Raw genomic sequence first — 27617 nt, 5'->3', positions numbered from 1 at the left:
CTGTGACATCCCGCTGGCCCCATGTGGTGGTGAGGGTTGGACCAGCCCTCCCAAAACCCTCAGAACAAGTGTTTCCCTTCTTTATTTTCAAAATCAAACGTAAATACATGTTTACCCCTAACAAATGAGGGCAGAAAAACCTGCAAGCCAATGTAGAAATATAAAAGTAAATTGGGCTGTGTTGAGTTACACAGTCTGGCTGGCTGGAGTACAGAAATGAAATAAAGCAGAAATGGTGACATGCAAACCAGGCTGCAAAATGTATTTGCTCTTTGCAATCAAAGCCTGCAATCTGCAAGCCTGTGAAATTCACTGCAGGATCCTCACCTGCTTCCGACTGATGTCCGTGTGTCCACGCTGCAGGAGAGCCCCAAACCAGCCCACTGAAACCTTAATATCTACTGTAAAAAACACCTTTATTTTTAAAGCCCTTCCTTATTTGGCTTCTCGTGATGGTTGCTGCTTTCAGTTGTATTTAAAATCGTTGTGTAGCATCCAGAGCCATTAGGGGATGCTTTATAAATACAATTAATTATCATTATTATTATTATTGCAGCTTTACAATCCCTCTTTTCTTTTGCCAAGACCTGCTCCCTAGAGGTGGTTCAAAGCAAGAGGAGTTTTGTCTTGTTTTTATTTATCCTGCCTTATCTGCCTTAATTAAGTATCTGGGCTCTTCAGGGCAGGGAAGCTGTTTTTTAAGACTGTAGCCCCGAACTCGACCAACCCATGCAGCAAGATAAATATTCTGCTGTTGTAAAAATAATATTTACAACTGCAGTTAATATGTCTGGCCCCATCTTTAGTGAACAAAGCAGGAGGAAGATGCTCTGAAATACAGAACAAGTCAAAAGCATTTCTCTCTCTTAAGGAACAATGAAATAAAAAGCAGCTGTTATTACTGAACAAAATCACAAGGTGAGGTGTGACTGAACTGAGGTTACACCATGGTGAGTGGCTGAGTGCCTGCCTAGGTGCTGGTTCCACAGCAAAATCATGGCTTCAGGTTGCCCATTTGAGAACCAACTTGAGACATTGGTATTAGAAAGCCAACACCCCAGGGCTTTTAACAAGCAGTTTCTTGTCTATATAGTGCCCACCTGCAATTTTCTAACTCCTATTCCTTTTTTCTGTGTACTGTTTTTTTCATATTGCATCCCCTTCGACTAGTATATATTGCATTTTTCACTATTTAGCAAACATTCTTCCAAAGTATTTGCCAAATATTTGGCATATATTTGGACCATATTTGGCAAACATTGTGATTTCCCCCGGATTTTTAACAAACACCCGATGCCCATTAGGGTCTTGTCGGCACGGAAAGTTACGAATACTCACGGAACGAGGCAGGGTCAGAGTGCTGAGCCCGAGGGGCGGAGACAAGAACGGCTGGAAAAGGGGATCAGGATCTCCCCCCTCTCCGTCCCCTCCCGTCCTCGGTGCTGCTCCCGGTGCTGCGGGAGCGCCTGGAGGGACCTGCGGGGCTCCAGTGCCACCTGCCGGGGACACCGCGCACGAGCCACCCCGGGATGGGACCGAGGAGAAAAAGTGGCTCAGGGGGGACCTTATCGTGCTATAGAACTACCTGGAAACAGATTGTAGCCAGGTGTGTGGGGGGGTCTCTTCTCCCAGGTGACAAGTGATAGCACAAGAGGAAATGTCCCCGAGAGGTCTAGGTTGGGTATTTGGGAAAAATTCTTCACCAAAAGGGTTGTCCAGCCCTGGAACAGGCTGCCCAGGGCAGTGGTGGAGTCGCCATCCCTGGAAGTGTTCGAAAACCGCGTGGATGTGGCGCTCACAGACACGGGGTAACCTGGCAGTGCTGAGTTAATGGCTGGACTCGCTCTCAGAGGGCTTTTCCAAACTAAATGATTCTGTGATTCCGAGCTCATCAGGCTTTGTGGCTTCTGCCCAGCACCAATGACACCAAGCTGGGGGATATACACCCATCAGCTGATCCTATAGTGTGACACAAACAAAACCTAATTTGACTGCAAAAGGCTCTTTAGTGTTTAATTTAGCTGTATCCTGAATTCCACATTGCACGGAGGGGAGCGGATTTTCCATGGCATCTGGACACTAGCCAGCAGTAGGGTCTCTTAAAGGAAAGGGACACACTTCAAACAGTTCAGTGTTTGACATAAATCCATTGTGTCCTGACTATTTTCTTATTTGGTAGCTCTTAATCGCGACGGTTCCAGACATGGCGCATTTGTGGGGTTTATTTTAGTAGCAGGATGTTGGCTGCATTTCAGAATATGGACATACATATCCAGAGAAAGCCCAGGGTAGCCATCTTCTGGGAATCTGCAATAAAAAAAGGGCTAATCCTGCTCTGCAGATGGTGCAAGCCAACTGCAATCCTTCTGCTCTCAGCTGCTTTCTTCTGGATTCACATCAGCATCGCTGAGAACTGCACAGGGTCCCAGCTGCCAAAACCAGCTCCAGCAGGGCAAGCCATCTGCCTGCTCCAGCTGGTTTGGGGCCAGTCACACATTAACTCCTTTAAACAGGTCTGTGTTAAGGTGTCACCCTTCCAAAACGCTGCTCCAGATTCGCTGGAGGTCTAAAACAGCCGAGTTCAACGATGTTACACTCCGGTGGAATTTGACCCTTCAAATTCTTCTAACTGGTGTTGCAACCCTGTTAATATCCGGATTGCTGAGGGCAGCTTGTGCTACCTTTGACCCTCCTCATCGTCTGGGGGCTCCAGCAGATGAGCCCCACTGAATCCTGTCAGGCAGCTGGCAAGGTCCTTGTCGCTGACACAGGAAGAGAAGGGGTGAATGTGGGGCCATCCAGCGCCAGGGCAGGGCTCAGCCTGAGAGTTTGCACAGATCCACATCCCCCTTGGCAGCTCATAGGCCCATCTGAGAGGGGGCAGGCTGAGCCAGCACCCAGTCTGTCCTGCCAGTGATGAGGGAGGCCTCAGGGCACATCAGACCAGATCCTGGGGTGCCCATTCTCCTGCTTCCCAGCAAGATTGGGATTCACATGTCACTGCAGAAACACAAAACAGCACTTCTGAAAGCAAAGAGTTGGTTTCAAACAGCAGCAGCAAAACACAAGGAGAGGGATTTCAATCACAGCCCTTCTTGTGTGTGTTTGGCTCTCTGGGGACCAGCCCAGGACCTGGCTCTTGGGGCTGGGAGATAACATTTCTCCCCCGAGCCTGAAAAGATACGGCTTTTTATTTTCAAAGTCCTTTTTCCCGGGTCTCTGCCTGATTCTCTCCCCACTCTTTGCCAGCCAAGGGTATTGATCTCAGCAGGGTCACCAGTAAACTTCAAAGGGACTCACACTTGCACTGGTTGTTGAGGGACCATGAATGGCACCATCTGAGTCTTATCACTTCCCTCTGCCTCCAGAGGAGATAACGGCGCCTCAGGAACACTCTGGCCATCTCACAGCCGGGCTGGTGACAGTCACACCACCAGCCAGGACACACCGTTTGCTGATAACTACTTCTGTTTCTTCATAGCTGCCCCTGCAGCACCATCCCACAGGCAGCACAGGCTCTGGCACATGCATCCAACACCCACTGCTCTGCTGGCCACAGGGGAAGGAAGGACCATGGAGAGGAGCACTCTCTTGTCCTGAAACACCCCGATTTCATCATGGCACGTAAAATCAAAATGACTGTGGCTATGACTCACCACTACTACTATACAATTTTTCACGATGTCACATCATACCTGAAGGAACAAGGGGAAAAGTGAAACATTAACAAGATTTTACATTTCTAGCTGGTGACACAACAGTTATAAGGCACCAGGCCAGTATTTAAACAGTCGGAAAACCAAGCCCCACCTTCCACTGTAATTTTCCGTGCATTAGCAATAGATTTGGTTACAGCTACTTGGTTACAAGCACCTGCACTTAGGTAGAATTTCAATCCTGTAACAACCCAAGCTCCCACCCAAACCAAAAACTCCTTCTTGCCAGGTGATGGGCAAACACGGCCACGGCCACCCCAGCCCAGCCATTCCAATCTCCACACCAGCTGCACCACTGGGCACTGGCCTGCTGGCTGGGAATCCCTGGACTGGGGGACAATCCCAGGTCACCCTGCTCATGGGGTACTGGTGGGTGGATGGAGGAGAGGAGGAAGGTGCCCAGAGCCAGCTGCCCCCACTGTTACCACGATGCACGTGGCAGAGGGGACATTCCTTTGGTCTGGGAGCATCTGTGCTCAGATGTCCCTGCCTTTGAGAGACCCCTGTGTTGGAACTCACAGCCAGCACGTAGGGGGTCCTAAGCCATCACCCCCCCAAGGAGGTCCCCAGTCCATAGCCACCACCTGGGGGTCTCTGGACCTCTGGTGAATCCCTGGCCAACACGTGTGTGGTCTCCTCAGAGGGTCCCCATCCCACAGCCGATTAGCAGGAGAGCTGCAGATGTCGGTGAGCAAACAGGGGGGGGGCCTTCTCCCCGCGCAGCAGGTCCCCAAACCCCGCACCAACACAAACGGGAAGTCTCCAGCCCATGCTCCCCCTCACAGGAGTGTCCCCAACGCCCCCCAAAACCCCACGGAGCGCTCCGGCTCTGGCCAACACGTGTGTGTGTGTGTGGCGAGTCCCCATCCCCGCACACGTGGGCAGAGCGCGGCGGGTGTTTCTGTGTGTGTGCGTGTGTGGTGTGTCCCACTCCAGCTTCCCGGCCCTGAGCCGGATCACGGACATGACCCTACCGTGCCGTTCCATTCCGCGCCGAGCATCCCCCGCACCGCCCACAGCGCCGCGGCCCCGCGGGCGGGAGGCGGCCCCGCCCGTGCCCATAAGGCGGGCGGCGGGGCCGGGCGGGGCTGGCGGTCGGTCCATGGCGGCGGGGGTGGCCGTGCGGTGCCTGCGGGGCGCCCGGAGCCTCCTGCCCGCGGGCGCCCGACGGGAGTGCTGCGAGCTGGCCCGGCTGGCGGGGCCCGTGGTGAGAGCCGGGGCGGGGAGGGATGCGGGGGACACGCGCGGGGGACACGGTGCCCTCCCGCCGGAGGTGCTGGGCCGGGGGATCGCGGCGGGGGCTCGGCCACCCGGAGCCGGCTCCGCGACCGCGGATATGCCCTTCGCCCGCGACGGGGCCAACCTGGTCCCTCCGCGGCTGCTGCAGGCACAGCCAGGGTTAAACCGCCACCCTTCGTACCTTGGCTGGCGCCCAGATGCTTATTCTTCGCCCCAAGAGCTCCTGCTGCTGCCCGGCGTGGTCCGTGCTGCCCTGCGATACGGCTGTGGAAGAGGAGCGGTGGGCTCGGGGTGTAAGGGGGTTAAGCTGTTAAACTGCTGTGTGGAACGAGGCTACAGCCCCGGCACTGCCACGTTACCCTTGGGTGACAAGCAAATCTCTTTGCTTAGTGTCAGCTCCTTAGCCAGCCCTTGGAGCAGGCTCTGGGTGCAAAGGTACCTTATAACTCACTGTCCTGAAGTCCTCCCTGGACTGGAACTGGAGGTTGATGCACCCTTTGGAGGGAGATGCACCCTTGGGTAGTCAGCACAGACAGTGCTGAACACATTTTGCAGAGGCTTCTGCAAGGGGAAGCACGCACCAACAGCCCCGGTCTGAATCAACTGCACGTGAAGTTTTGTGCTTTTAACCTTCTGCTTTATCTGGTAAATAACTGCTAAACTTCTCAGAGACACCCTCCCTGACATCAAAGCACTGACTTGCTGAGATCAGTCAGCAGGGGAAGTACAGGCTGGTTTCAGTTTCTGTAGCTGAACACAAGCAGCCCCCTCGGTCCCCTCAACTGTCCCACCTGTGGCACAGCCTGTTCCTCCACGTGCACAGACAACCTCAAACCCAAACCTGCAGCTGCCGTTAGTTACTGATCATTTCATGTCAAACCCTGTGCTGGGATGGTCATGGAGGTACAAAACGGACCCTCCCGTGGGGATTACTCACAGCAGCAGGTCCAGCATGCCTGGGCCTGGCAGCAGGACTGCACCTGCAGGCAGCAGTGGGAGGTCTGCAGAGGAGAAGGGTTTGTTCTGCTCTTCCTCTGACCCCACAGAGCTGGTTCTCCAGCGGTGCTGGGCTCTTGGCTTGCCAGCTGCTGGGTGGGAAGCAGCACAAGCAGACCCTGGGCATGGTTTCCAGTTGTACCCACCCCTCAGTGGGTAAGAACATCTCTAACACCTACCATCTGGTTTGAGCTGTGCCACAACTCTGTGCCCTGGACGCCTGTAGAAGGGACATCCTCTTGCCAAGGGAAAATGACGTTTGGAGTGCAATCTCTGCGATGCACTTTGCTGTAGGCCCTGGAGAGGAACACACAGAATGGCCTTGGCGTATCTCCAGGAGGAGAGGATGTTGTGGTTTTGGAGGATAGTTTTCCACAGATGCACGCAAATGTGAAAAAAGCATTGGGACGTTTTATTTTTCCTCTCTCTGCAACCTTCATCCTGGGAAAGAGGATTTCTAGTGAAGCCGTTAAGCCTCCCGTAAATGAGGTCATCTGGCAGATTGGGTGTGTAACACCAAAATACTACAGGGCAGGTAGATGTTTGCTTTGAAACACAAAGCCACGGAGAGCCTGGGTGAGTCCCAGAGCTGCCTCCCACACCCCAGCAGTGTTGGCAAGCAGGGACAGGTTCCCAGGACAGCAGAGCCCTGGCCTGGAGGCATAGACCGAAACACCAGGAAACCTGGCTGTTCATAGGCCAGCTCCTGGGGGAGGGCTGATGTTCCACAAGCCCTAATGGGTCCTCATCTCACTGTTTCCTTCTCCTCTCATCCCAGTTCCTCTCCCAGCTGCTGGGGTTCCTGATCAGCGTGGTCAGCTCCATCTTCTGTGGCCACCTGGGGAAAGCTGAGCTGGATGCCGTGTCACTGGCTGTGTCCGTACGTATCACTCCAATTCCCCTCGGATTTAAAACACACAAATTAGGTATTACAAAAAAAAACCCACCTCAAACCTGTAGGAACGTATGTGTGAGGGCCCTGTGCATCAGCACAGCCTGATGCAACACAGACATCACACCCACCAAAATATTCTACCTTTTGCCCTGAGCACAGGCAGGAGAGGGGAGCTGAGCAGGCAGTGCTTGTGCCAGTGCAAGGCCAGCACCTGGGCTGGGAGCAGCACTGGTCCTTTAGATACTCACCCCTTCCTAGAGGATCCTTTTCCCCAGCAGAGGGGAGAAGAGTCTATTTAGTTAACAAGATTTGTTATTCTGAGAAATAGAGAAGGGCTGGAAACTTCCCAAAAACTTGTAGCAGAACTGTCTACCCACCCAGCTGGGAGGGACTCAGTGCTCTGGGCCAGAATCCCTGTCTCTCCTCCAGGTTATCAACGTGACAGGCACCTCCATCGGGTCTGGTTTAGCCTCAGCATGTGACACTCTGATGACCCAGGTCAGTGGCAGCTCCCCCTTTCCTGTGCCTGATGGTGATTACCTGGTGCTGTCTCGCCTCCTGTGCAGTGTGATCTGGGCACAAAGAGCAGGGGGGTGGCAGCTTCCAGACAGAACAGGGTTACAGACACCCTGGCTGGAGCCTGCTCCCTCCTTGGAGCTCCCTCAGGGAGCCCTGGGTCCCTTTGGGTAGCAAAGGGATGTGCAATCCACCTGAAGGCCAGTGACACCCAACCAGCCTGGCATTCACCGCTGCAGGATGTGGGAAATGCATTTAATCAGCCTGTTGTTGCCCTAAGAGTTTGCCCAGACCCTTTGGCTCCCTGAGACCCCCACCTTGGTCCTCTCTCTCCTCGCTCAGATGTATGGCAGCAAGAACCTGAAGCAGGTGGGCACCATCCTGCAGCGGGGCACCCTCATCCTGCTGCTGTGCTGCTTCCCTTGCTGGGCACTCTTCGTCAACACTGAGCAAATCCTCCTGCTCATCCGACAGGACCCCGAGGTCTCCAGGTCAGGGGTGAGATCCAGCCCTTCTGGATCGGGCTTTTTGCTGTGGGTGGGTTGCTCTGTAGTGTTGAAATCAAGCCTCTCTGGTGCTTGAGCACAACGCTGTTTGGCTTGGCTCTTGCTTTGCTGTAATACCAACTGGGGAAACAACTCTCTTTCCAGGTTAACTCAGGTCTACGTGATGATCTTCATTCCAGCACTTCCTGTAAGTCTCTGCTAAAGCTGTTAGAAGCTCTGTGTCCCTTAGTAACATGAAGGAAAGGAGGGAAGGCCTTTGCTGTGTGGCTCACAGGGCAGGTTTAGGGTTTTACAGTGTGTCCCTTGACTTTGTGCCTTAACAGATGTGCATTGGCCAGCAGCTGCTGGACCAGCAAACACGAGGTCTCTGATCTTCCTGTGCAAAGGCTTTTGCTGTGGCCACACAAGTGGTAGCGGATATTGGAACCAGGGGCTCCAGGCTCACTCTTAGCTCCAAAATGAAGGCTGGAGCTTGCTGTTCACACACAGCTGCTGGGCTCCAGCTGGTTACTCCGACTTCTCTAAGGCAGGGAACAGTATCCCTGTGGAATAAGGGTCTGTAGGTTTATCCTTTCTTCTAAGCTTTCCAAGCTTTCTCAGGCTGATGGGGAAGCATTGGAGATTTCCCATCTGGAGACTGATCTCTCTTCCCAGTGGGAATGGGAGATGTCTTCTGTTACACTTTTAGGTGCAGTGCTGGCAGGTGCCACACTTCAGACAGAGCACAGGAACGGGGTGTCGGGAAGGTGCTGGCTGGGGCACCCCAAGAAGGTGGTGGGGGGACTGGTCTGTCAGTGTTCAATGGTCTGATGATGAACTGAATCCTGACTCTTGCAGGCGGCGTTTCTGTACCAGCTGCTGACAAGATATTTACTAAGTCAGGTATTGTATAACCAGCCAGTTCTGGGCTGTACATTAAAGGTATTCCCAGGAACATGGATAAAGTTGGGGATCTGAGTTCATCCTGTTCTTGGGAGAGCTGGGCTGAGCATTGTGTGATGTATAGCCCCCCAGCTGGCCCTGGGAGAGCTCACAGGAACCACCCTTAGCTGGCTCCATTTCCCTATGGCTACTTCCCAACTCTGTTTTATGGGTTGCACCAGCTCCTAAGCCCTGCATGTCACCTTCTGCACGTCACCTGCATGTCTAACACAGCTCAGCCTTACCTGGAACAGGAGCTGGCTTTCTCCTTGGGCACTGCTGAAGTTCTCCCTTGTGTTTACTGGATGGGGCTTGGGCAGCACTGGGGAATCAAAGTCCAAAGTCCCTCCTTGGCTTCCAGGCGATCATTCTGCCTCAGGTGTTGACCGGGATTGCAGCCAACATCCTCAACGTGGCCATGAACGCCTTCTTCCTCTATGCACTGAAGCTGGGCATGGTGTAAGTGTGAGCAGGGGTGGTCACAGTCTCTCCCTGTGTGCTCAAGGCTGGGGGGGTGTCCTGGGTGCCCAGTTCTGCCACCCTCTGCCCCCAGACAACCAGCCTGCAAAGATGAGGCTGGAGGGAGCAAGGCTTGTGTGGTACAAGGCTTGAGCAAGACTCACTGGGTCTCTCCTGCTGTAGCTGAGGAGATTGGGAAGGATGTCACTTGTAACTTGCCTATCTCCCTCTGCAGGGGCTCTGCTTGGGCTAACACTGTTTCTCAGTACACCCAGGCCATCCTCCTCTTCCTTTACATGTGGTGGAAGAAGATCCATGTGAAGACCTGGGGAGGTACTGTTATAGTTTAATCCTTCAGAATACCAGTGTCTGACCCTGGGAATTTGGCACAGTCACCAGCATCTGACAAAGGGATTGTCATCCCCTCACAGTGGGAAGATGCTGAAGTCATGTCCTCAAGGCCTTTACTGTAGCTCCAAATACATTCTTGTTGAACATCCTGTCTCAGGAATGCAGCATGGCATAGCAGCAATCCTAGGCAGGTGTCCTGTGAGCTGCAGTGATGGTTGTCCTCTGAGACTGTCCAGAAGAGCATATGGTTCCCCTTTGGGGATGGAGAGGGAGAACATGTGTTCATTTTGCTTCACATCCTCGTTGCAGGTTGGAGCAGGGACTGCCTCCTGGACTGGGGCTCCTTCATCTGGCTGGCAGTGCCCAGCATGATCATGATGTGCATTGAGTGGTGGACCTTTGAGATTGGGGGCTTCTTGGCTGGTGAGTCCAAATCCTCTTTTTCCTGTGGTTCAACAGGCTGCCTTACAGCTGTACCTGCTCTGGTGGCTGCTTCTTGACTGTGTCCCCAGAGCTCCTCCTGCCAGCAGCTTCCTCACCTACAGGACCGGGTCTGCAGGACACTGCAGGTGTTCCCATCCCTTCAGTGGGAACCCTGTAGTCGCTGCCTCCTTGTCAGCAAACAAAGGAGGTGATGAATCTTTTGCAGGGCTGCTCAGTGTGGTGGAGCTGGGTGCACAATCCATCATCTACGAGCTCGCCTGTGCCGCCTACACGGTAAGAGCTGGGTGTAGGAAACCCCAAACAGCCTGGGAGCAGCCCCCAAACAGTGGCTCTGTGGTCAATCTGAGGTGGGAACAGGGGGCAGTACCAGGCAGGTGATGCCTCTCAGACCTGCCACAGCAGCTGCACATGCAGGGTGTGCTGCAGATGGAAAATCCCTTTACTGCAGCCGTGCCCAGTTTGTCCCAAATTCCCCTCTGGAGAAGAAAAAAATTGCTGCAGGCTCTGTTGTCACTGCAGGCTCTGCTGCCACTCACCTCCTCTTGTCTCCTGCTGCTCAGGTGCCTCTGGGCATCAGCGTGGCTGCGAGTGTCAGGGTGGGCAATGCCTTGGGATCGGGGGATGTGGTGCAAGCCAAGACCTCCTGCATCACTGCACTGCTGTGCACAGGTGAGCTCAGGTCCTGCAGAGGGGAATGAAGGGCAATTATCAGCAAATAGTTGAGTTCTCACAGGGCTGGGGACCCCCCATAGGAACCCAAACCCCACTTGTTTGGACCCCTCAGGCAAGGCAAGATCCTGACTGCTCTTTTCTGTTACGAGCCTGGTGCAAAAGCTTTGGTAGTTAAAACTGCAATTTAGCGTTCCGCCCTCCCCCTCCAGAAGGCAGAGGGAGTATCTGGGGAGAGCTTGAGGAAAACAGACTTGTCCTCTGCTGCAGTATCACTTGGAGGTCAGCCAAGTCCAATCCCCATCACACGAAGCCTTTGAGGTCTGGGCCTGGATTGGGAGCAGGACGTGCTGCCCTTGAAACAATGTGACTATTTCTTTTTCTTTTCAGGAGTTTTTGCTGTGCTGGTTGCAACCTTACTGGGAAGCCTAAGGGGTGTGGTGGGATACATCTACACCAATGACAAGTGCGTTAACAGCTTTCTCTCGAGTATTATCACCTTCTTGGAAGGTGTTATTTATATCCCAGAAGCTGCTGACAGATAAGAGTTCATAAACCCCCACCTGGCAAACATGTTCCCAAAGGTTCCTTCCCGTTGCTTGGAAGCACAGAGGTTTCTGACACTGGGGCACTACCCTGGTAGCAGGCTGGGATCAGGGAACTGGGATCAGCCTTCGCAGCTGGCTGAGGGAGATATGTGGGAACCTTGGTGCTGCTTGCCCTGATCACTACATACATCTTCCCAACAGGGAGATCATTAACTTGGTGTCCAAAGTGATGATCATTTTTGGTCCGTTCCACTTGTTTGATGCGACAGCAGTGAGTATTCCAGCGTGTGGAGTGATTCCTCCCTGCAGGCTGGGGTGCCGTGGAGGGTGCAAAGCTGCCTGTAGCTCACTCTTGACCTGTTAAAGTGATGCAGAGAAACCAACTGATAAGCTGTCAAAGCAGCTGATTGTGGTACCTCGGTGTCCCCTGTGCTTGTAGTTGTCCCTTGGCATCGCTGCAAACAGCCCAGTTTTTCCTCCTCTTTTCCCCTGGCAAGGCTCCAGATTTTTACTGTCTTATCAAAGCAGCACAAGTGAGCAGCTGGGTGTTCAGAGATATTGTGTGCTCCCAGCATACTGGCAGTGCTCATAAACTCATTAGGTAGTAATTTTGACCTGTTTCCTCCTGTTGTGTCCTGGGGAGAGGGACCTGGGCAGCATGGGAAGCTCTGTGGGATCCGCTGGCGGTGCCTGTTGGTGTCGGCAGCTGGAGCAACAGGAGCCCCACACTGTGTGCTCCAGGACGTGGCTTTGCTCCCTCCTGGCTTTGCAGTTCAGTGCTGTGGGTTCCCCTGTTCCCAGGGCCGTGCCAGGCCCCAGGTCTGCTGTGGTGGTACCTGACAGGGATCCCTCTGCCCGCCCTCCTTAGGGGACCTGCGGGGGAGTGCTGCGGGGCACCGGGAAGCAGAAGCTGGGTGCCATCGCCAACGCCATCGGATATTACACCCTGGGCCTGCCCATCGGCGTCTCACTGATGTTTGCAGCCAAGATGGGGGTCTTGGGTACGTGTGTCCTCCACCTGGCACTGGATGAGCTGCCTTGAGCAAAGGCCCAGCCTTGGAACTCGTGCCAGGATCTTCCTGTGGATCAGTGGGGCTGGATTACATGTTGGTGTGTTTGGGGCAGGCACTGAGACCCCCCCATCAAATGGGGGCTGAGATGTCCCAGTAAATCCAGGCTTGCTCCCAGCTCCCCCAGGAGCTGTTTCCTTTCCCATCGAGACTGGGTTGGACATGGGGCAATACTCTGACCCCACTGAGGTCCCTGGGCTTGTGGCAGTAGCTGACAAAGGCAAGTTTTTCTTGAGCCGTCCCTGAAGTAACTTTCCATTGCTGCAGGTCTGTGGGTTGGGATGATCATTTGCATCTCTGTGCAAGCCCTTTCCTTCTTGGCTTTTGTCATCCGCATGGATTGGAAGAAAGCTGCAGAGGAGGTGAGACTTGTGCTTCTCTCTTGAAAGGTGCTGGGTGAGTTCCTGTCCCAGTACAATGCAACAGCCCTCTGGGAGGAGGCAGAAGTGAACTGGGATCTGTCCTTCTCCTGTAGCAGAGGAGCAATTTGGTGCTAAGCATGCTTGTCTTGGGAGAGTGGAGAGTTTTCTGGGCTGGGCAGGACACCCTTGCCCTGAGAAGAGCAACTCTTCCCTGTGTTTTTAGGCTCAAGTCCGAACTGGAACAAAAGTACAACTGGAAGATGTGAACTCCAATGGCACAGCTGCTAACAAAACATCTGCTGTGGGTATGTAACCGGGCCTGACACCGAGGTGGGAGCCCAAATTCTCCACCCAACCCCTTCCTTTCCTTCCCAGTCATGGCAGCCGTGTCTGTCCTGCAGGCTCAGATGGCTGGAAAGAGCACAGTGCCTGGTGCTGGTCCCAGGTCTGCCCTTAGTGACAGCGTACAAGATACCCTGTCACCGTGCTGGCTGCTCCAGGGAAGAGCCTGGGCTGCCAACCCATGTCTGCCTCACCTGGGGGCAGCTGCCACTTTGCTGGGGCATGTCCCAGTGTCCCAAGCTTTGGGAAAGGATGCCCAGGACTGTCACTGGCTCTTGTGTAGCATCAGGCTGGAAGCCCCTGACTTGGCAGCTCAGCTTCCCTGCAGCACTGGCCTCTCTGTCACACAGATTACACCTCTGTTGACACGGACACCGTGGACACCGTGGCCCTGCCTGAAAACATCGTGGTGGGCGAGAGGCAACCTGACCACGAGCTCATCACACAGGAGGAGCCCGTTGTTGTTGTTGTCCCTGCTCCTCGTGCCATGGCGTGGAGGGCCCTGATCCTCCGCCGTGTGCTGGCTGCTGCTGCTGCTGTGGCTGTCCTGCTGGTGGGCATCCTGGTCCGGCTCCTGACTGGCAATGGCTAGAGCCAGTGACTCTGGGGAGTGTGCACAGAGCAGGAGGGCACGTGGTGATGTCCCAGGAGGATGGTGCGGGGAAGGAATTCCCCCTCGCTTCTTTACAAAAAGTCCCTTTGCTCAGTTTCTGGTTAACTCACAATGTTTTGTCCCACAGTCAGAGTTCTTAGAGGGGGTGAAGATGTGGCACTTGGGAAAAAAAGTGCTTGAGAGCTGGTTCCTCTCCTGCGTTGCACTGGGATGTCACTGGTGATAGGCGGGAGCGTATCCCGGGGCTGACCTCGGGAGGAGACAGGGTCCTTTTGCTGCTGTCCTGCCCCCTGAGGGCATTTGTCCATATCATTTGCTAATGGCAGGGGCTCCTGCTGCCCACAGCACATTTCCTGGCCTGTGCCAGCATCTTGCCGTGGCAGAGCCCACTTGCAGCTGCTGTGGCAGCGCAGGGCAAGGTGGATTCAGCTGGAAGATGTTTGGCTGCCATTTGGGTGCTGGCTGCTGGCCCCTGGCCCTGCTCCCCCTGTGGCGGGGCAGGCACAGGGCCTAAAGCAACTCTTCTTTGCACTTTTGTAAGGTGGGATTTTGATACAATGAAGTTTTCTGAGTAAATGTTGGGCTGTTTAATGTGGTGTGTGCATGACCCTGGTCATTGGCATGACTGTGCTGTTAAGAGGAAAGACATAGGTCTGGTTTGTGCAGCCTGACAAAGCCTCAGGCTTCTGACCCTGAGGTTTGGGGCTGGCTCTGAGTATAGTGTTATCACTCTGCTCCCCTCGAATACAAAAGCAGGGTTTGTGCTCCTCAATTGCTTTCTGCACCGCTGAGTGCCAGGGAAGAGGGTGGATGTGTTGCACGGCCCTCCAGAACCACCAAAGAACTGCCATATGTCATAATGCCAACTCCCCATCCCTGCCTGCCCTCAGCACTGGGTCCATCCGGCCCTGTCCCAGGCTCTTACCTGCAGCTGAGTGACTGAGACGTGGCACATGCTGGGCCCTTGGAGGTAAATCCCGTGTAAAGCAGATGGATGGCACCTCCCTGTCACCCTGGCTCGGAGTGCTGGTTACCTGTGGGCTGGGAATGAAAAGATGTGATGTAAACAAGCTTGAAACTGCCATCATCCCCAACACCCAGGGCCTCTGCCCAGCTGTGGGAGGTTGTGGCAGACTCTGCCTTGCTCAGAATCCCAGGAGGTTTGGGATGGGAGGTCTCGCTCTCCCCCATGAGCTACCCCAGCCCACCTCCTGCTCCATGCAGGAGCAGGTCTGAGCTGCAGAGCAGCTCCCTCTGCCTGCCTCCCCCGTGGGCCAAGGACACTATATTTGGCCTGGGGGAGCTGTGCCAGTGAAACCTGACACGGTGGGGCTGTGCCAGGCCGACAGCTGGAGCCAAGGGGGCCGGCTTGTCTTGGTCACTGTGATGAGAGGGGCCGAGACAGGCAGCGGCCCCACCACTGCCGGCAGCAGCTCACCAGAGACCACACACAGATCCAAGAATCCTCCCTCGCTGCTGGAAGAGGAAGACAACCCTCCAGCCCACTGGCTGGTGGAGCTGTGGTGAAGCAGGAGAGAGGTACGAGGGCTTGCAGGGCAGATTTGGGATGGCTCAGCCCCTATGCTGGCTCAGGGCAGGCAGTAAGTGCCTTGCCGGGCTCCACTGCACTGCCAGGACCCTCTCTGGGCTCCCCAGCTCTGTGCCCTGCCCTGACCCACTGCCCACACTTCCCATCAGCAGCAGGGAACGTGTGGTCGGATCATCCGGCCCCGGCTGAAGTTCACCCCACCGTGGTTACACATTGCTCACCCCACCGTGGTTTAACAGAGCGTGGAGGGAGGGGTTGTTCCACTCCCCTGGCAGAGCAGCAGCATGAAGCCGGAGAACCTTCCTGAGGAGAATGGCAGCACGAAGACAGAGAACCTCCCCGAGGAGAACGGTGAGGCAGCGGCCGCCGGCCAGGACAATCTCACACCCGGGAGCTGTGAGAAGAAACGCCACTGGATTCAGCGCCTGGTCCCAGATAACTTCTGGGAGGACGTGAAGAAGCTGCTGGTGCTGGCGGGGCCGCTGGTAAGGACCTGGGAGGAGAGATACCCCCCCCAGCACAACCACCCCTGCTCACCTCCATCACTAACCTTCGCCTCTCCTCTCCTCTCCTCTGTGCTTAGATCCTGATCCAGCTGCTGATCTTCCTGATACACCTCGTTAGCTCCATATTCTGTGGCCACCTGGGCAAGGTTGAGCTGGCCTCCGTCACGCTGGCCATCGCTGTAAGCATTCCCAGTGCCAGGCACGAGCTCCCCCCTGGCCCGCTGATGCTGGGATGGGATAAAGGAATGGCAGCAGAAAAGGACAGGAGATTTCAGATTGCCACTCTTCCTTTTAACCCCTCTCCCTACCTGAAAGTCTTAAATGCTCACCTTCACTCTTTGTTTTCTTGACTCCCGTTCCCAGGTTATAAATGTTACTGCCATCTCTGTAGGTTATGGTCTGACTTCAGCATGTGACACCTTGATATCACAGGTGGGTAAGACATGCTGGCACTTGTCTTGGGGACACAGGGATTTCCAGCATCAGCTGATGATGCCCTATGGAGCCCTGGCTGCTCCTGTGAGCTGGGAAAGCTTGTCCCTGGGTAGCAATCCCATAACAGGGAGATCCATGCTCCAAATCCTTCCTGGGTGGTCTTCAGGGTGGTCACGGCTGCTCTGTGCTCTGTGGGGTCCCTATCCCCCAGCACCAGCTGACTTTACCACTGCCCTCTTCGCCTTGCAGACCTATGGCAGCAAGAACCTGCTGCGGGTGGGGGTGATCCTGCAGCGTGCCACCATCATCATCCTCCTCTGCTGCTTCCCTTGCTGTGCCATCCTCATCAACATCGAGCAGCTAATGCTCCTCATCCGGCAGGACCCCGAGGTCTCCAGGTGAGGTGGTCCCATGGCCCCTTGTGCCTCCCCAGCATGGTGGGGCTGAGAGGAGGGTGGCCATGGCCCTGCCCCTCCCTAACCCTGCCTCTGTGTGCCCCCAGGTTAACCCAGCACTATGTGATGGCATTTGTCCCTGCTCTCCCGGTGAGTCCCTGTGGGCACCCTGGATGCCATCCCACTCCTACTGCTCAGCACTGGCTCACCTCATCCACCGATTTCCTTTGCAGGCGGTTTTCCTGTATAACCTGGAGACAAGATACCTGCAGAACCAGGTAGGTCCTGAAGTCCTCACACCCAGGAAGGGTCAGCCCCGGCTCAGTGCTCCCTTCCACCATGAACCCAGGCTTTCCATGCTCACCATTCCCAGCAACGAGGCAGCATTTGTCCCCACCCCTGCCCAGGTGCCCCAAAACAGCTCTAACCCCGTAGATCACCCCACCCCACAGCCAGGTGTATCCATCCACCTCCCTTCATACTTCCCCACATCAGGGATTTACCTCCAACACATTCGTTTTCCAAGCAGGCAACGTCACTGGAAGTTCATTATTTGCCTGGGAAAGGCGCTGAGCCCTGGGGCTGGTGGGGACCTTCACACCTCCCTCCTGGAGGTGTGAAGACACTGTGGCCCCGTCCCCTCTTCTTTGCAGATGATCATGTGGCCGCTGGTGCTGAGTGGAGTCATCGGCAACATCGTCAATGTGGCTGCAAACTGCATCTTCCTCTACGTGTTCCACTTCGGCATCACGTGAGTTGCACCTGTGTCCCACAGAGGGGACAATGTGGCACCTGGCAGCGGCAAGAGAACACCGAGCATCTCCTGCTCAGAGGGGCATGGCAGGATGTCATGTCCCAGCACCCTGAGGCCAGGGAGGCTTAAGGAGGATGGAGACAGACCTTTCTCACTTCCTCTGCAGGGGCTCTGCCTGGTCCAACACCGTTGCTCAGTACTCGCAAGCCATTTTCTTGTTCCTGTACATCATAGGCAGGAAACTCCACGTGAAGACCTGGGGAGGTGAGGGCATCCCCCCCATTCCCTCTGGTTCACGCTTTACCCAGGTGTCCATAAAACTTCCACCACTTCTATCAAGCATTCCTGATGGAAGACAAACTCTGTTTGTCCCGATGGTGAAATATTAACCCCAGCCCCACACACCCCGGGTACCACAGAGCTGCTTCGGTGGCAGCACGTCATGCACGAGCGCTGGCAGGGCCCGTGCTGGGCACTAAACATTAATTCTGGAGAAATGAAACTTCCTGCTGAGGCTTTCAAGGGTTCAGCCCCAAAGCCAGATGAGCACAGACGTAAGCACGAGGTTGCCCTTAGACACTCTGCTCTGGGAGGGATGGGCTGAGGGTTGCACTGCCCTGTGGCCCACAGGACATCGGAGAGCATGTAGGTGGAGCTCTGCTGCTGGAGGTCCTGTGGAGCTGAGGAGCATTGCCCTGGTGGCTGTGAACAGGAATGGCACCTCTAGCTGCCTCAGGTGCTCTCCAGGGTGTAACACATGTCCAGTCTGGTCATCCATCAGGTGATGTTTCTCCTCTCTGCAGGCTGGTCCAGCGAGTGCCTGCTGGAGTGGGACAGCTTCACCTCCCTGGCCATCCCCAGCATGCTCATGATGTGCATTGAGTGGTGGACCTACGAAATCGGGAGCTTCTTGATAGGTCAGTGGAGAGAGGAGCTGCCAGGAGATGACCCAGAGCAGTATCTGCAGCAGCTGCAGGGGCTGAGAGCAGCTCTCCCCTGGGAACCCACAGCCAGCACTGACCCCCTTCCTCTCCCCCAGGCCTGCTGAGCGTTGTCGAACTCTCCGCCCAGTCCATCATCTATGAGGTGTCTGTCGTTGCTTTCATGGTAAGGACTGGGGTTATTATTACAGATCAGGGCTCCATGGGGACCGTCCCGAGATAGGCACCCAGCAAAAATCAGCTCCAGCAAACCTCCATCTTCCCCGTCTGCACTTAAGCCTCTCTCTGCTCCTGCCTATCCCTCCTACAGAGATGCCTCAAATCAAATCCTAAACTCCGTCCCCCTCTCTGGTGGGTCATTACTGCACTGTCACTGTGACAGCCCAGTTACCCAGACACACACACGAGCCTCAGCCCTGTGGTTGCAGATCCCCCTGGGGCTCGGCACAGCTGCCAGTGTGCAGGTGGGGAATGCTCTGGGTGCTGGAGACTTCGAGACAGCCAAGAGATCCTCCACCACCAGCCTGCTCTGCACAGGTCAGTCCATGACACGCTGGGAAGCCTCTGCCTCTGGGCTCCTTCCAGGTAGAGCAGGGGCAGGGAGCATTTGCCACTTCTCCCACTGCTCTCTCCCTTCAGCAGTTCTGCATCATGGCCAGGCTGGGCTCAGCACTTTGCTCTGTTTCCAGGGGCGTTCTGCATAGCCGTGGGGATCATTTTAGCCTCCACGAAGAACGTGCTGGGATACATCTTCACCAAGGACAAGTGAGTGCCCCCAGCTCCTGGCCTCGGTGCACAGAGGTCAGTTCCCAAAAGTGATCATTGCCTTGTCTCTGTCCTCAGGGAGATCGCTGACTTGGTGGCATGGGTCATGCCTGTCTATGTTGTCTTCCACTTGTTTGAAGCCACAACTGTAAGTCCCAGGCAATACTGCTGTTTTCCATAGGGCACCTTGATGCTGAGCAGTAGCATCATGGGTCGGTGGGTCGAGGGTCCCTCAGGCTGCAGGTGAGCACTGGTGCCCACACCAGGACCCTGCAGGGATCCCAGGCTCATCCCTTAGAAAATACAGTGTATAAAGAGATGGTGACCCACAGGACTGGCCAGGGACACAGAAATAAGGGGCAGAGGTGGGGAGCTGGTTCATCTGCAGGAAGCAGCACAGCCCTGAATTCAGCCGAGTTGGCAGTCTCTGCCCCAGCCCCTCTCCCTCTCCCTGCAGGGTGCCTGTGCGGGGGTGCTCAGAGGCATCGGGAAGCAGAAGTTTGGAGCCATCCTGAACGCCGTGTGCTACTATGGTGTGGGCCTGCCCCTGGCAGCTGTACTGCTCTTTGTGGCCAAGATCGGCGTCATAGGTACTGACCCCCAGGCACCCAGCTCTGCACGCCCCCAAATCCCCCACGGGTACATGCAGCTCCCCCCAGCTCCACTGATGGCTCACCACGACCCTGCCTCGGATCTGCCCTCCCTCAGATCTGTCTGGGGACAGGGCACGCTGGGCTGGGCTGGGCTGGCCCCTGCAACTGCTGAGAGCTTTTACTCGTACTGGGAAGAAGTAACTGCTGCCAGGTGTGCCAGGCAGCCCTGCAGCAGGCACCCATGACCGCCCCATCCCTGTGTCCCTGCTGACCTTGGTGCCATCCCTGTCCTTGACCTGCTGTCCCGAGATGCTGTCTCCATTGGGTTTACCCCAGCTGACACTGGCGTGCCCTCTGCAGGCCTGTGGCTCAGCATGCTCGCCTGTGTCTTCATCCTCTGCACCTGCTTCATCATCTACATCTCCCGCATGGACTGGAAGAAAGCAGCTGAGAAGGTAATCCAGGCACTGCCAGCGCCGTGCCCTGCCAGCAGGAAGGTCCTCAGTGCCTTGGCTGTGATGGCACTGATGGCTGTGATGAGACAGCAGCACGGGCTCAATCTTATGGCCTGCGCTGTCCTCCAGTGCCCTGAGCTAAACCCAGTGCTCCCATGACTCACATCCCAGTGTTCAGCTCCCTCCTGCACATGCACTCAGTGGCCTCAAGGTCTCCTGTGCCTGCTGCCACCGCCTGGTGCCACCCTTGGCTGGGGGACATGAAGCACAGAGCACTCAGCCCTTCAGCCCTGAGCATCACCTTGTGCCCCAACAGCTCCGGGGTCTCCCTGGACCTGAACCCCATAAGTGGCAGCACACTGCCCTTGCTCAGTGGGGATTCCCCACACCACATGTCGCTGCCTAAACCCAGCACGTTCCCTCCCCAGGCTCAGCGCCGTGCAGGAGTGACCCAGCCACCACCTGAGGATCCAAACCTGGGCCCTGAACCCTCCTGCAAGGAGCTTCCTCCTGATGTGGGATCAGCCCCCCAGCCCCACACTTACCTCCCTGCCAGAGCGGTGTTGGGGAGTGTTGGTATGACCAGGAGCTGGGCATGGTGGGATGGGGGAGCTGGGCACTGTGTGCAGTGAAGGGTTTGGGTCCAGGAAGTGTCCCCAGGGATTCACATGTCAGGAACAAGCCCACTAAAGGGGGTGCAGTGCAGTGCTGGTGATGCCCTCAGTTACTGGGAGAACAGTAATTACAAGTGCGGGCTGGGGAGGGTGCAGGAGGTGGAGGGCCAACCTCCGAGCACCCTGGGCAGTTCTCACCTTGCAGACACCAGGTCCTACTGAAGCTCTGTTGAGAGCTGGAGATCTCCACACTCTGGGTTGTTTGTAACGTGCTTTCAGACCTCTGACAAAACCCTCCCAAGAAACCCCTCAGTCTCCCCAAAGCCCCCAGAGACGCTGTCCTGTTCTCCTTGCAGCGGGAGTGGATGTGCAGACCGACGTTGTGCTCACAGGCATCACCAGGAGGGAGGGCTCGACGTACCAGCTGGAGCTCCAGGAAGCCACTTCTACCATCTCCTCTCGGGCCACCCCTGTGGTCACCAAGGGGCTGATCATCCGGCGTGGGCTGGCAGTGGCTGCAGCCGTCGCTGTGCTCGCGCTCGGCATCGCCGTAAAACTGATGACCAGCAAACACTGACTCACAGCAGGGACTTTGGGGACTTGGTTTTGTGGTGAAAGCCCCTCCTGATGGACAGATGTTAAAAGCACAGACCAGCCAGCAAGAAAATTCAGCACTGGCCTGTCCCACAGGAGTCAAAGGGCCACCGACAGCGTTCGGCAGCGTCTGCTCAGACATTGCTCGGGAACGGGCCCTGAGGCTGCTCTAGGCTGCCTGACACACTGAGCGTGTGGGTGACCCCCTCCAGCCCATGCTCAGAGCTAACCAGAGCTGAGCACAGCCCAGCTCACATGGCTGCTCTGTGACAAATGCCCAATAAAGAATAAATCCAGCTGGAGTCAGGCTGGCTCCTTTGGGTGGAGGCTGAGGGGGGGCTCGGTTGGAGCAGGGAACATTCGATGCTGGGGGCTGCACACGTGGGTCTTGCCCTGCCCCAGGTGGCCTTCACAGTAAAACAAAGGTTTTATTCAGCCAGGGTCAAGATCAGCTCTCAGTTACAAGTTTGGAGGTAAAAGACTACCCCAAACCCAATAAAAACCTGAAACTGAGTTACAGATGAGGTGGCTGGCTGCTCTGTCACTCTGGCCAAGGACATCTCTGACCTGGCACCCTGGTTGCAGCAAAGCCCCTGTCTTTGCCCCAGCAGCCCCAAAAGCAGTGCAGCAGCAGTGCAGTTGTGGTCCCTGACACTCCCTGAGTCCTTGGGACAGTGTGGCTGCAGCTCAGAGAGCCTTTGCTGTCACTCAGGTGGCCTTTGCACACCTTACATGGCTATGGGTGATTTCCCTGCAACCCACTTCGTCAGGGGTCCCATAAAGGATGGGATGCTGAAGGTTCTTCCAGGCTCCTTCCCTCTGCTCTGGGGACAAGCAGCCTGGACTGTCCCCTGCAGTGAGACCCACAATTTGCTAGGCTTATTGCTGTAATGAGCCAGCTTCCTATGGGAATCAGGCAGGCATTAAGTAGATAACAGGCTCAGTAACAACTGGCTTTGTTTAGGTACCCTTGTGACAAACATTCCCCCATTCCCAAGAGTTTCTAGATAAGCTGCTGTTTACAAAGCAGGGTGGATGCTGTTTTCTTCCATCTGGCACTCACTGCTCAGGCATGACCCATGATAAATTCTTGATAAATTCCTGCTTCAGCAGGAGCTGGAGCCTTCAGCTTGGACTGTCTCTGCTCTAGGTATTTTTTGTTGTCTTCTACCTCTTCAGTGTGTTGGCTGCCTTGGAAGAAATGAAACTGCAGCAGAGAAAAATTCAGCACTAGGACCGCAGGGAGCGAGTGGTGGGTTCCGGGGCTGGAAAGCTGCTGACTGCCCATCACCCCTCTCGTCAGGGGGAGAATATCTGGAAAGGCACAAAAACAGGGATGAGTCCCCCAGGGAAGGAACAGAGCTCGAAGAAACGTGGCCGTGGAGGCTGAGGGCAGATGGGGCTCAGGGGCAGAGCTGGGAGCACACACTCACACGGACAGCAGAGACCCGAGGCCCACCTTTGCCATCACTGCTTTCACAGCCCCCAGCAGGGCAGAGAGGAACTGTCCCACTCGGCAGTCGCTACAATGCTTCAGGAGGACGAACTTGGCCACATCCATCCTCTCCTGGCTGACAGGTGGGTACCGCATTTTGTTCAGAACGTCCAGCTTCAGGTCCCTGATCAAGCAGGTGCGGCGGTGGGAGAAGGTCTCGAAGCTGCACCTGCCATGGTAGGCTCCCATCCCGCTGTGACCTGAGGGACACAACCCAGGCAGGTCACACCATGCACAGAGACACCTGCGCTTCTTAAATTCTGTTTGACAGCCCCCAGGACACGGGGGAAGCTTGGTCATGCTGCTTCTCATGCCCGGAGCAGCTGCTCTGCTCCCCCAGGGCACAGAAGGAAAGAGTAGCTTTATTAACTACCCAGAAATAGGTGAGGACCTGAACTTCTGCTCAGACTGGTTGTGTGCACCTACCCTTGAAAGGTTAATGGCACCAGTTCTCAACTCTCCCAGGGCTGCCCTGATTCCCTCACAGAATTTTCTCAGGGGTCGGTGACAGGAGGAACTGAATCTATGATTTCAAGGAGTGGGACATGAGGAGGACATTCAGCACCCTGAGACCAGCAACAACCAGGACCTCAGCCCTCTGCCTACAGCCAGGCTGTCCCTGCTACATGAGCCTGCCAGTGACTGTGGAAACTCAGCCAGTCACTCTGCCCCAGGCAATTTATCCCACGCCCCAGCACAGGAGAACCAGAGCTCACATATGGGCCAGAGGCTTTTCCTCTCTCACTGGGAGGCCTAAAAACCAAAACACTAATGAGCCTTTTGACAGAGAGAAAATAACAGAAAAAAACCCCACAGAAAATAACATCAATGGGGAAAATGCAGCTGAAAGTTCCTGAATTCCCAAAGGGGCACAACAGCACATGTGTCAGAGGATGTTGCTGGGAGACTGAATCCAGGGGCAGGGGGAGAAGCAGGGACTCACCCACACCACCAAAGGGCAGATCCGGAACCACCATGTGCATGAGGACGTCATTGGCTGTCATGCCACCACTGGAGGTCTCTGATATCACCCGTCTGATCAGCTACCCAGAATGGGAGATGGCACAGAACAAGGGAAAATCAAGATGGGACACAATGCCATGTTCCCAGAGGGTTCAAGCTGGTGCTTCCACCCCATTGCTTTGTGCAGGGCACAGTCTGTGCCTTGTTCCATGGGAGAGGCCAGTTTACATCACCTAAGCACAAGATCTGCCCGGCTGGAACAGCCGTGACCTCAAAAGGCTCCATCTCAGTGGGACAGGTCAGAGGCAGAGGTGCATCCACCCAGAGCCTGGGGTGCTTCTCAGCCCTCCCACACAAACCACCTGGGGCTGTTGTGCCAGGACAAAGCCCTGCCCTGAATTCCTGAACTGGCACAACAGAGGCCAGAGCAAGGGCAGGAGACGTGCCAGGAGCCAGCACCCACCCGTGTGGGCAGCCAGCTGAAAGGAGGGGGAGACGTACAAACCCAGAGCCCTTCAGCAGCTCTGGGGAAACTCATGGCCCCTGTGAGCCAAACGCTGCAACTCACATGGAAAAGGAACTGACACAGACCCTGCAGGAAGCTGTGTCTGGCACCAGCCAAGTTCAGGATCCAACTGCACAGAGGCACTGCTGCCCAGACCCACCTTCTTGTTGTTGGAGAAGACATACAAGGCAAGGGGCTTCTCCCGACAGTTGATGAACTCAATGGCTTCCTCTACGCTCTTCACGGTCACAATGGGCAGGACAGGTCCAAAGATTTCCTCCTCCATCACCTTGGAATCCGGGGAAACGTCCGTCAGGATGGTCGGTGCTGCAGCAAACCGGAGAACAGAACAGTGTGAGCAGGACAGAAGACCTGGTCCATCACAGGACCTCACTGCACTGTCTGTGTGCAACGTAACCCAAGCAAGGCACACACACACAGACCCCAAAGGGCCCCCACTACCACCTCCCCTCCCCAGCAGCAGCCACAAGCACCTATGAAGCAGGAGGCCTCATCACTCTCTCCCCCGTGAGCGATCTTCTGCCCTTCCAGCAAGCCCACGACTCTCTTGAAGTGACGCTTGTTGACGATCCTTTCATAATCCGGAGACGACTTCACGTCCTCCCCATAGAATTCCTGACAAAGGGCACAGCAGAAACAAAGTGCTCAACACACCTGCCAATAGCCACAGCTCCAGGAACTCACACCTGCGCTGCAATGGGGACAACTCCCACAGCACAAGGGACTCTCTCCTTACCAGCAGAGTTGCCTTGATGTTCTCCACCACCTGGCTCTGGATGGATGGGTCACAGAGGATGTAGTCTGGGGCAATGCAGATTTGCCCACAGTTCGTGTACTTCCCCCATGTTATTCGCCTGCAGAGGAAAGGGAGGTGGTTTCTCCACTGTCAGCCCCTTCCACATCCCATAGCCCAGCTGACAGCACCTGAGCTGGGGACACTGGACCACAGATGTCCCCTGCCCCACTGCTGAGGGGCTACAATGGCCTGACCTGCAGGCGACAGCCAGGTCACAATCCTTGTCGATGTAGCAGGGGTTTTTCCCACCCAGCTCCAGGGTGACGGGTGTCAGGTGCTTGGCAGCTGCTGCCATCACAATTTTGCCTACTCCAGAGTTGCCAGTGTAGAGGATGTGATCAAACCTCTGGGTGAGCAGCTCTGTTGTCTCAGGAGCTCCTCCAGTGACCACAGGGTACAGCTCCTGCAAGGCAATGGTGTCAGTGTCACCCCAACCCTGTGCATCACTATGGCACAGAGAAACCTGGGGACCAACACGGGGTCACACTCACCTGGTCCAGGTACTGGGGGAGGAGATCAGCCACCAGCTGAGCCGTGTTCTCGCTCACCTCCGACGGCTTCACCACCACAGCATTGCCTACAGGACAGACACAGCACGGCCTCTGAGCCCTCACCCTCCTCTCCCCCACCACCCACCCACAGCCCCACAAAGGACGGGCCCCACCTGCTGCAATGGCCCCGATCAGAGGATGCATGACCAGGACAAAGGGGTAGTTCCAGGCCCCAATGATCAGCACCACTCCCAGAGGCTCAAAGTTGACGAAGACCTCATCCCTCATTGTCAACAGGTTCTTCTTCAGATGCTGAGGGGCTGCCCAGGACGGCAGCTTCTCCATGGCCAGGGTCAGCTCCCCCAGCACGCTCAGGATCTCAGTGTTGTACACAGTGGGCCCACTCTGCAACAAGGGGGAACTTGGGGAGGATATGGCAAAGGAACCCACCTCCCACACCCACCACGGCAGCCTGGAGAGTCAGAGCAAAGCCATGGTCCATGGTGGGGGACAGACAGAAACCACCAGTCATGGCCAAGGCAGCCCTTGGCCTTCCTGCTTTCCTCAGGGCTGCCCACTGTCTGTGCACAGCAGAAGGGAGAGACCCCCTGCCCATCCAGACCTTGTGCAGATCTGCATGGAGGGCTGCCATGATCTCCTTCTCCTTCTCCTTCACCATCCGCTCCAGGGCCTTCAGCTGCTGTATCCTGAACTCCAGCGAGCGGCTCCGGCCCGAGTTGAAGGCGGCTCTCGCCTGCCTCACGACCTTCTCAATCCTCTCCATGGCTGTTCAGGGCTGCAGGGAGACACAGCAACACCCAGCTCACCACAGGGCCATCGAGGGTGCTCAGCCCTGGGAACATTTAATGTGGGGCCACCACCATGAGATGTCCCACCCAGAGCAAGGCTGGGAGATGTTCTCCTCCTTGGAGGGGAGCTCCTGCCCCCAAGGTGACTGCTCAGGGCCCACACTCTCCAAGCCCTGTTCTACTTGGCAGGCTCCAAAACACAGCACCTCTCACAGCAGTCTGGGGATGGCTGATGGATCCTGCTCTGTGGCTGCTTTCTCCCAGATTGAGGATACCCTCAAACCCACCAGCCACTCCACCCTCCACTGACAGGGTGCTCCCCAAGGAACCAAAACACTGGGATGACCACGGCCTGGGTGGGCAGCCAGCTGGAAGCAGAGCTTTGTGCCCGGAGCCCGTCTGCACTCGACTTCCCCATAACTCCAAGGCCCTCCCATGTCTTTGCAAAACATGACAAAACAAAAGGTTTCATCCTGCTTCCCAGGAGCAGCACTTTCTAGTCAGGATCTGCCTGCATCCCTGCCCAACCAAATAAGACATCAAGGTTCCCTGACAACAATTAAAATCTGCCCTTCCCAGCCTGCTGCCACAGCCGCCTCACACAGCCCCAGTCCTGTCCAAGAAAGCAAATGACTCGTTAAAAAATGAAGGAAAAGAGAAAGTTACCTTCAGAGAAGCTTCTCTCTCCACCAGTGTCCCGCAGTGAGTGCAAGCTGGCACAAGCCCTGCCCCTGCCATGGCTCGGAGCGATCCCTCCTCCCACGAGCGGGCAGCTGGCCCGGGCCCAGGGCTCTTGCTAGATACAAGATGCCCTTTACCCAGCTCTATCCTCAGCTGTGAGCACACAAGCCCTGGATCTTCCCGTCCAGCCGGGGCAGTGACTCAGGGATTGCGAGAGACCGCGTGGCTTTGCCCACATTGGGCACATGAGGCCGGGGAAGCGCCTCTCACACACCACAGCTGCTGTTGGCAGCCAACACATGCAAGACATGGGATCTGAACAAACCCCAACCAGCAGGCTGTGCCTGCAGATGGGAGGCAATCCAGGGATGGATTTGTGCAGAAGCAGCCCAGCTCCTCCACAGCCCCCCCAGCCCCAGCTCACCCCACACCCTCCCTGGCTCCAGGCACCTCTTCAGTGCCTGCCAGAGCTCTGGGGGACCCTTCCCCATGAGCAGAGATCACATGTCCCCCTGAACCAGGGCAGAGACATCTCACAACACATGTGTGACATTTGGCCAAGCCATGGCCACAGCTGGGAGTGGCAGAGGATGAGCAGGATTCCTCAG

The 27617-nt window shown here is 55.8% G+C and overlaps 3 protein-coding genes and 1 long non-coding RNA gene across 6 annotated transcripts; 2 read left to right on the top strand and 2 right to left on the bottom strand.

Moving 5' to 3' along the window:
- Nucleotides 1–154: 154 nt before the first annotated feature.
- On the bottom strand, nucleotides 155–19960 carry LOC135425561 (uncharacterized). The gene is made up of 9 exons (XR_010435634.1): nucleotides 19858–19960; nucleotides 17036–19285; nucleotides 15747–16388; nucleotides 15418–15590; nucleotides 14573–14688; nucleotides 11449–11617; nucleotides 9035–10725; nucleotides 5893–8723; nucleotides 155–3695 (listed from the first exon to the last, which is right to left on the bottom strand). It is a non-coding gene; the product is annotated as an uncharacterized LOC135425561 (long non-coding RNA).
- Nucleotides 4796–14238, top strand: SLC47A1 (solute carrier family 47 member 1). Its single transcript, XM_064677937.1, has 17 exons — nucleotides 4796–4923; nucleotides 6730–6831; nucleotides 7276–7344; nucleotides 7705–7853; nucleotides 8013–8055; nucleotides 8706–8750; nucleotides 9151–9248; nucleotides 9484–9581; nucleotides 9909–10022; nucleotides 10249–10316; nucleotides 10604–10712; nucleotides 11103–11178; nucleotides 11462–11531; nucleotides 12129–12261; nucleotides 12598–12692; nucleotides 12916–12997; nucleotides 13385–14238. The coding sequence occupies exons 1-17, from the start codon at nucleotides 4819–4821 to the stop codon at nucleotides 13624–13626; spliced, it is 1698 nt and encodes a 565-aa protein (XP_064534007.1). The 5' UTR covers nucleotides 4796–4818; the 3' UTR covers nucleotides 13627–14238.
- SLC47A2 (solute carrier family 47 member 2) lies at nucleotides 15481–21550 on the top strand. Of its 2 annotated transcripts, XM_064677935.1 has the most exons (17): nucleotides 15481–15681; nucleotides 15780–15881; nucleotides 16066–16134; nucleotides 16387–16535; nucleotides 16640–16682; nucleotides 16766–16810; nucleotides 17186–17283; nucleotides 17453–17550; nucleotides 18090–18203; nucleotides 18326–18393; nucleotides 18656–18764; nucleotides 18917–18992; nucleotides 19071–19140; nucleotides 19450–19582; nucleotides 19946–20040; nucleotides 20469–20616; nucleotides 21011–21550. In XM_064677935.1, the coding sequence occupies exons 1-17, from the start codon at nucleotides 15481–15483 to the stop codon at nucleotides 21229–21231; spliced, it is 1839 nt and encodes a 612-aa protein (XP_064534005.1). In that variant the 3' UTR covers nucleotides 21232–21550. The 2 variants fall into 2 exon arrangements, with proteins under 2 accessions (XP_064534005.1, XP_064534006.1); XM_064677936.1 differs by lacking the exon at nucleotides 20469–20616 and having other exon boundaries at nucleotides 21011–21145.
- Nucleotides 21551–21656: 106 nt separating this feature from the next.
- On the bottom strand, nucleotides 21657–27527 carry LOC135425554 (aldehyde dehydrogenase family 3 member A2-like). Of its 2 annotated transcripts, XM_064677951.1 has the most exons (11): nucleotides 26995–27527; nucleotides 26142–26315; nucleotides 25693–25924; nucleotides 25520–25605; nucleotides 25223–25431; nucleotides 24969–25086; nucleotides 24706–24847; nucleotides 24372–24538; nucleotides 23687–23786; nucleotides 22708–22943; nucleotides 21657–22562 (listed from the first exon to the last, which is right to left on the bottom strand). In XM_064677951.1, exons 2-11 carry the CDS (start codon nucleotides 26301–26303, stop codon nucleotides 22548–22550), a joined length of 1467 nt encoding a protein of 488 aa, XP_064534021.1. In that variant the 5' UTR covers nucleotides 26304–26315; nucleotides 26995–27527; the 3' UTR covers nucleotides 21657–22547. The 2 variants fall into 2 exon arrangements, with proteins under 2 accessions (XP_064534021.1, XP_064534022.1); XM_064677952.1 differs by lacking the exon at nucleotides 26995–27527 and having other exon boundaries at nucleotides 26142–26970.
- Between the last annotated feature and the right edge of the window lie 90 nt (nucleotides 27528–27617).

This window comes from Pseudopipra pipra, chromosome 21, assembly GCF_036250125.1.
Source record: "Pseudopipra pipra isolate bDixPip1 chromosome 21, bDixPip1.hap1, whole genome shotgun sequence".
Classification (NCBI taxonomy): Eukaryota; Metazoa; Chordata; class Aves; order Passeriformes; family Pipridae; genus Pseudopipra; species Pseudopipra pipra.
The sequence above is the reverse complement of the archived record's forward strand: the minus strand, read 5'-3'. Positions and strand labels throughout refer to the sequence as shown.

Excerpts from the sequence above, each read along its gene's own strand:
- SLC47A1 (XM_064677937.1), top strand. The coding sequence starts at position 4,819 with ATGGCGGCGGGGGTGGCCGTGCGGTGCCTGCGGGGCGCCCGGAGCCTC. Across the intron at positions 10,023-10,248 it reads GATTGGGGGCTTCTTGGCTG|GGCTGCTCAGTGTGGTGGAG; the intron begins GTGAGTCCAAAT and ends AATCTTTTGCAG. Across the intron at positions 11,179-11,461 it reads TACATCTACACCAATGACAA|GGAGATCATTAACTTGGTGT; the intron begins GTGCGTTAACAG and ends TCTTCCCAACAG.
- SLC47A2 (XM_064677935.1), top strand. The coding sequence starts at position 15,481 with ATGAAGCCGGAGAACCTTCCTGAGGAGAATGGCAGCACGAAGACAGAG. Across the intron at positions 15,682-15,779 it reads TGGTGCTGGCGGGGCCGCTG|ATCCTGATCCAGCTGCTGAT; the intron begins GTAAGGACCTGG and ends CTCTGTGCTTAG. Across the intron at positions 18,204-18,325 it reads AATCGGGAGCTTCTTGATAG|GCCTGCTGAGCGTTGTCGAA; the intron begins GTCAGTGGAGAG and ends CCTCTCCCCCAG.
- LOC135425554 (XM_064677951.1), bottom strand. The coding sequence starts at position 26,303 with ATGGAGAGGATTGAGAAGGTCGTGAGGCAGGCGAGAGCCGCCTTCAAC. Across the intron at positions 25,087-25,222 it reads GACCTGGCTGTCGCCTGCAG|GCGAATAACATGGGGGAAGT; the intron begins GTCAGGCCATTG and ends TTTCCTCTGCAG. Across the intron at positions 24,848-24,968 it reads ACATCAAGGCAACTCTGCTG|GAATTCTATGGGGAGGACGT; the intron begins GTAAGGAGAGAG and ends GCCCTTTGTCAG.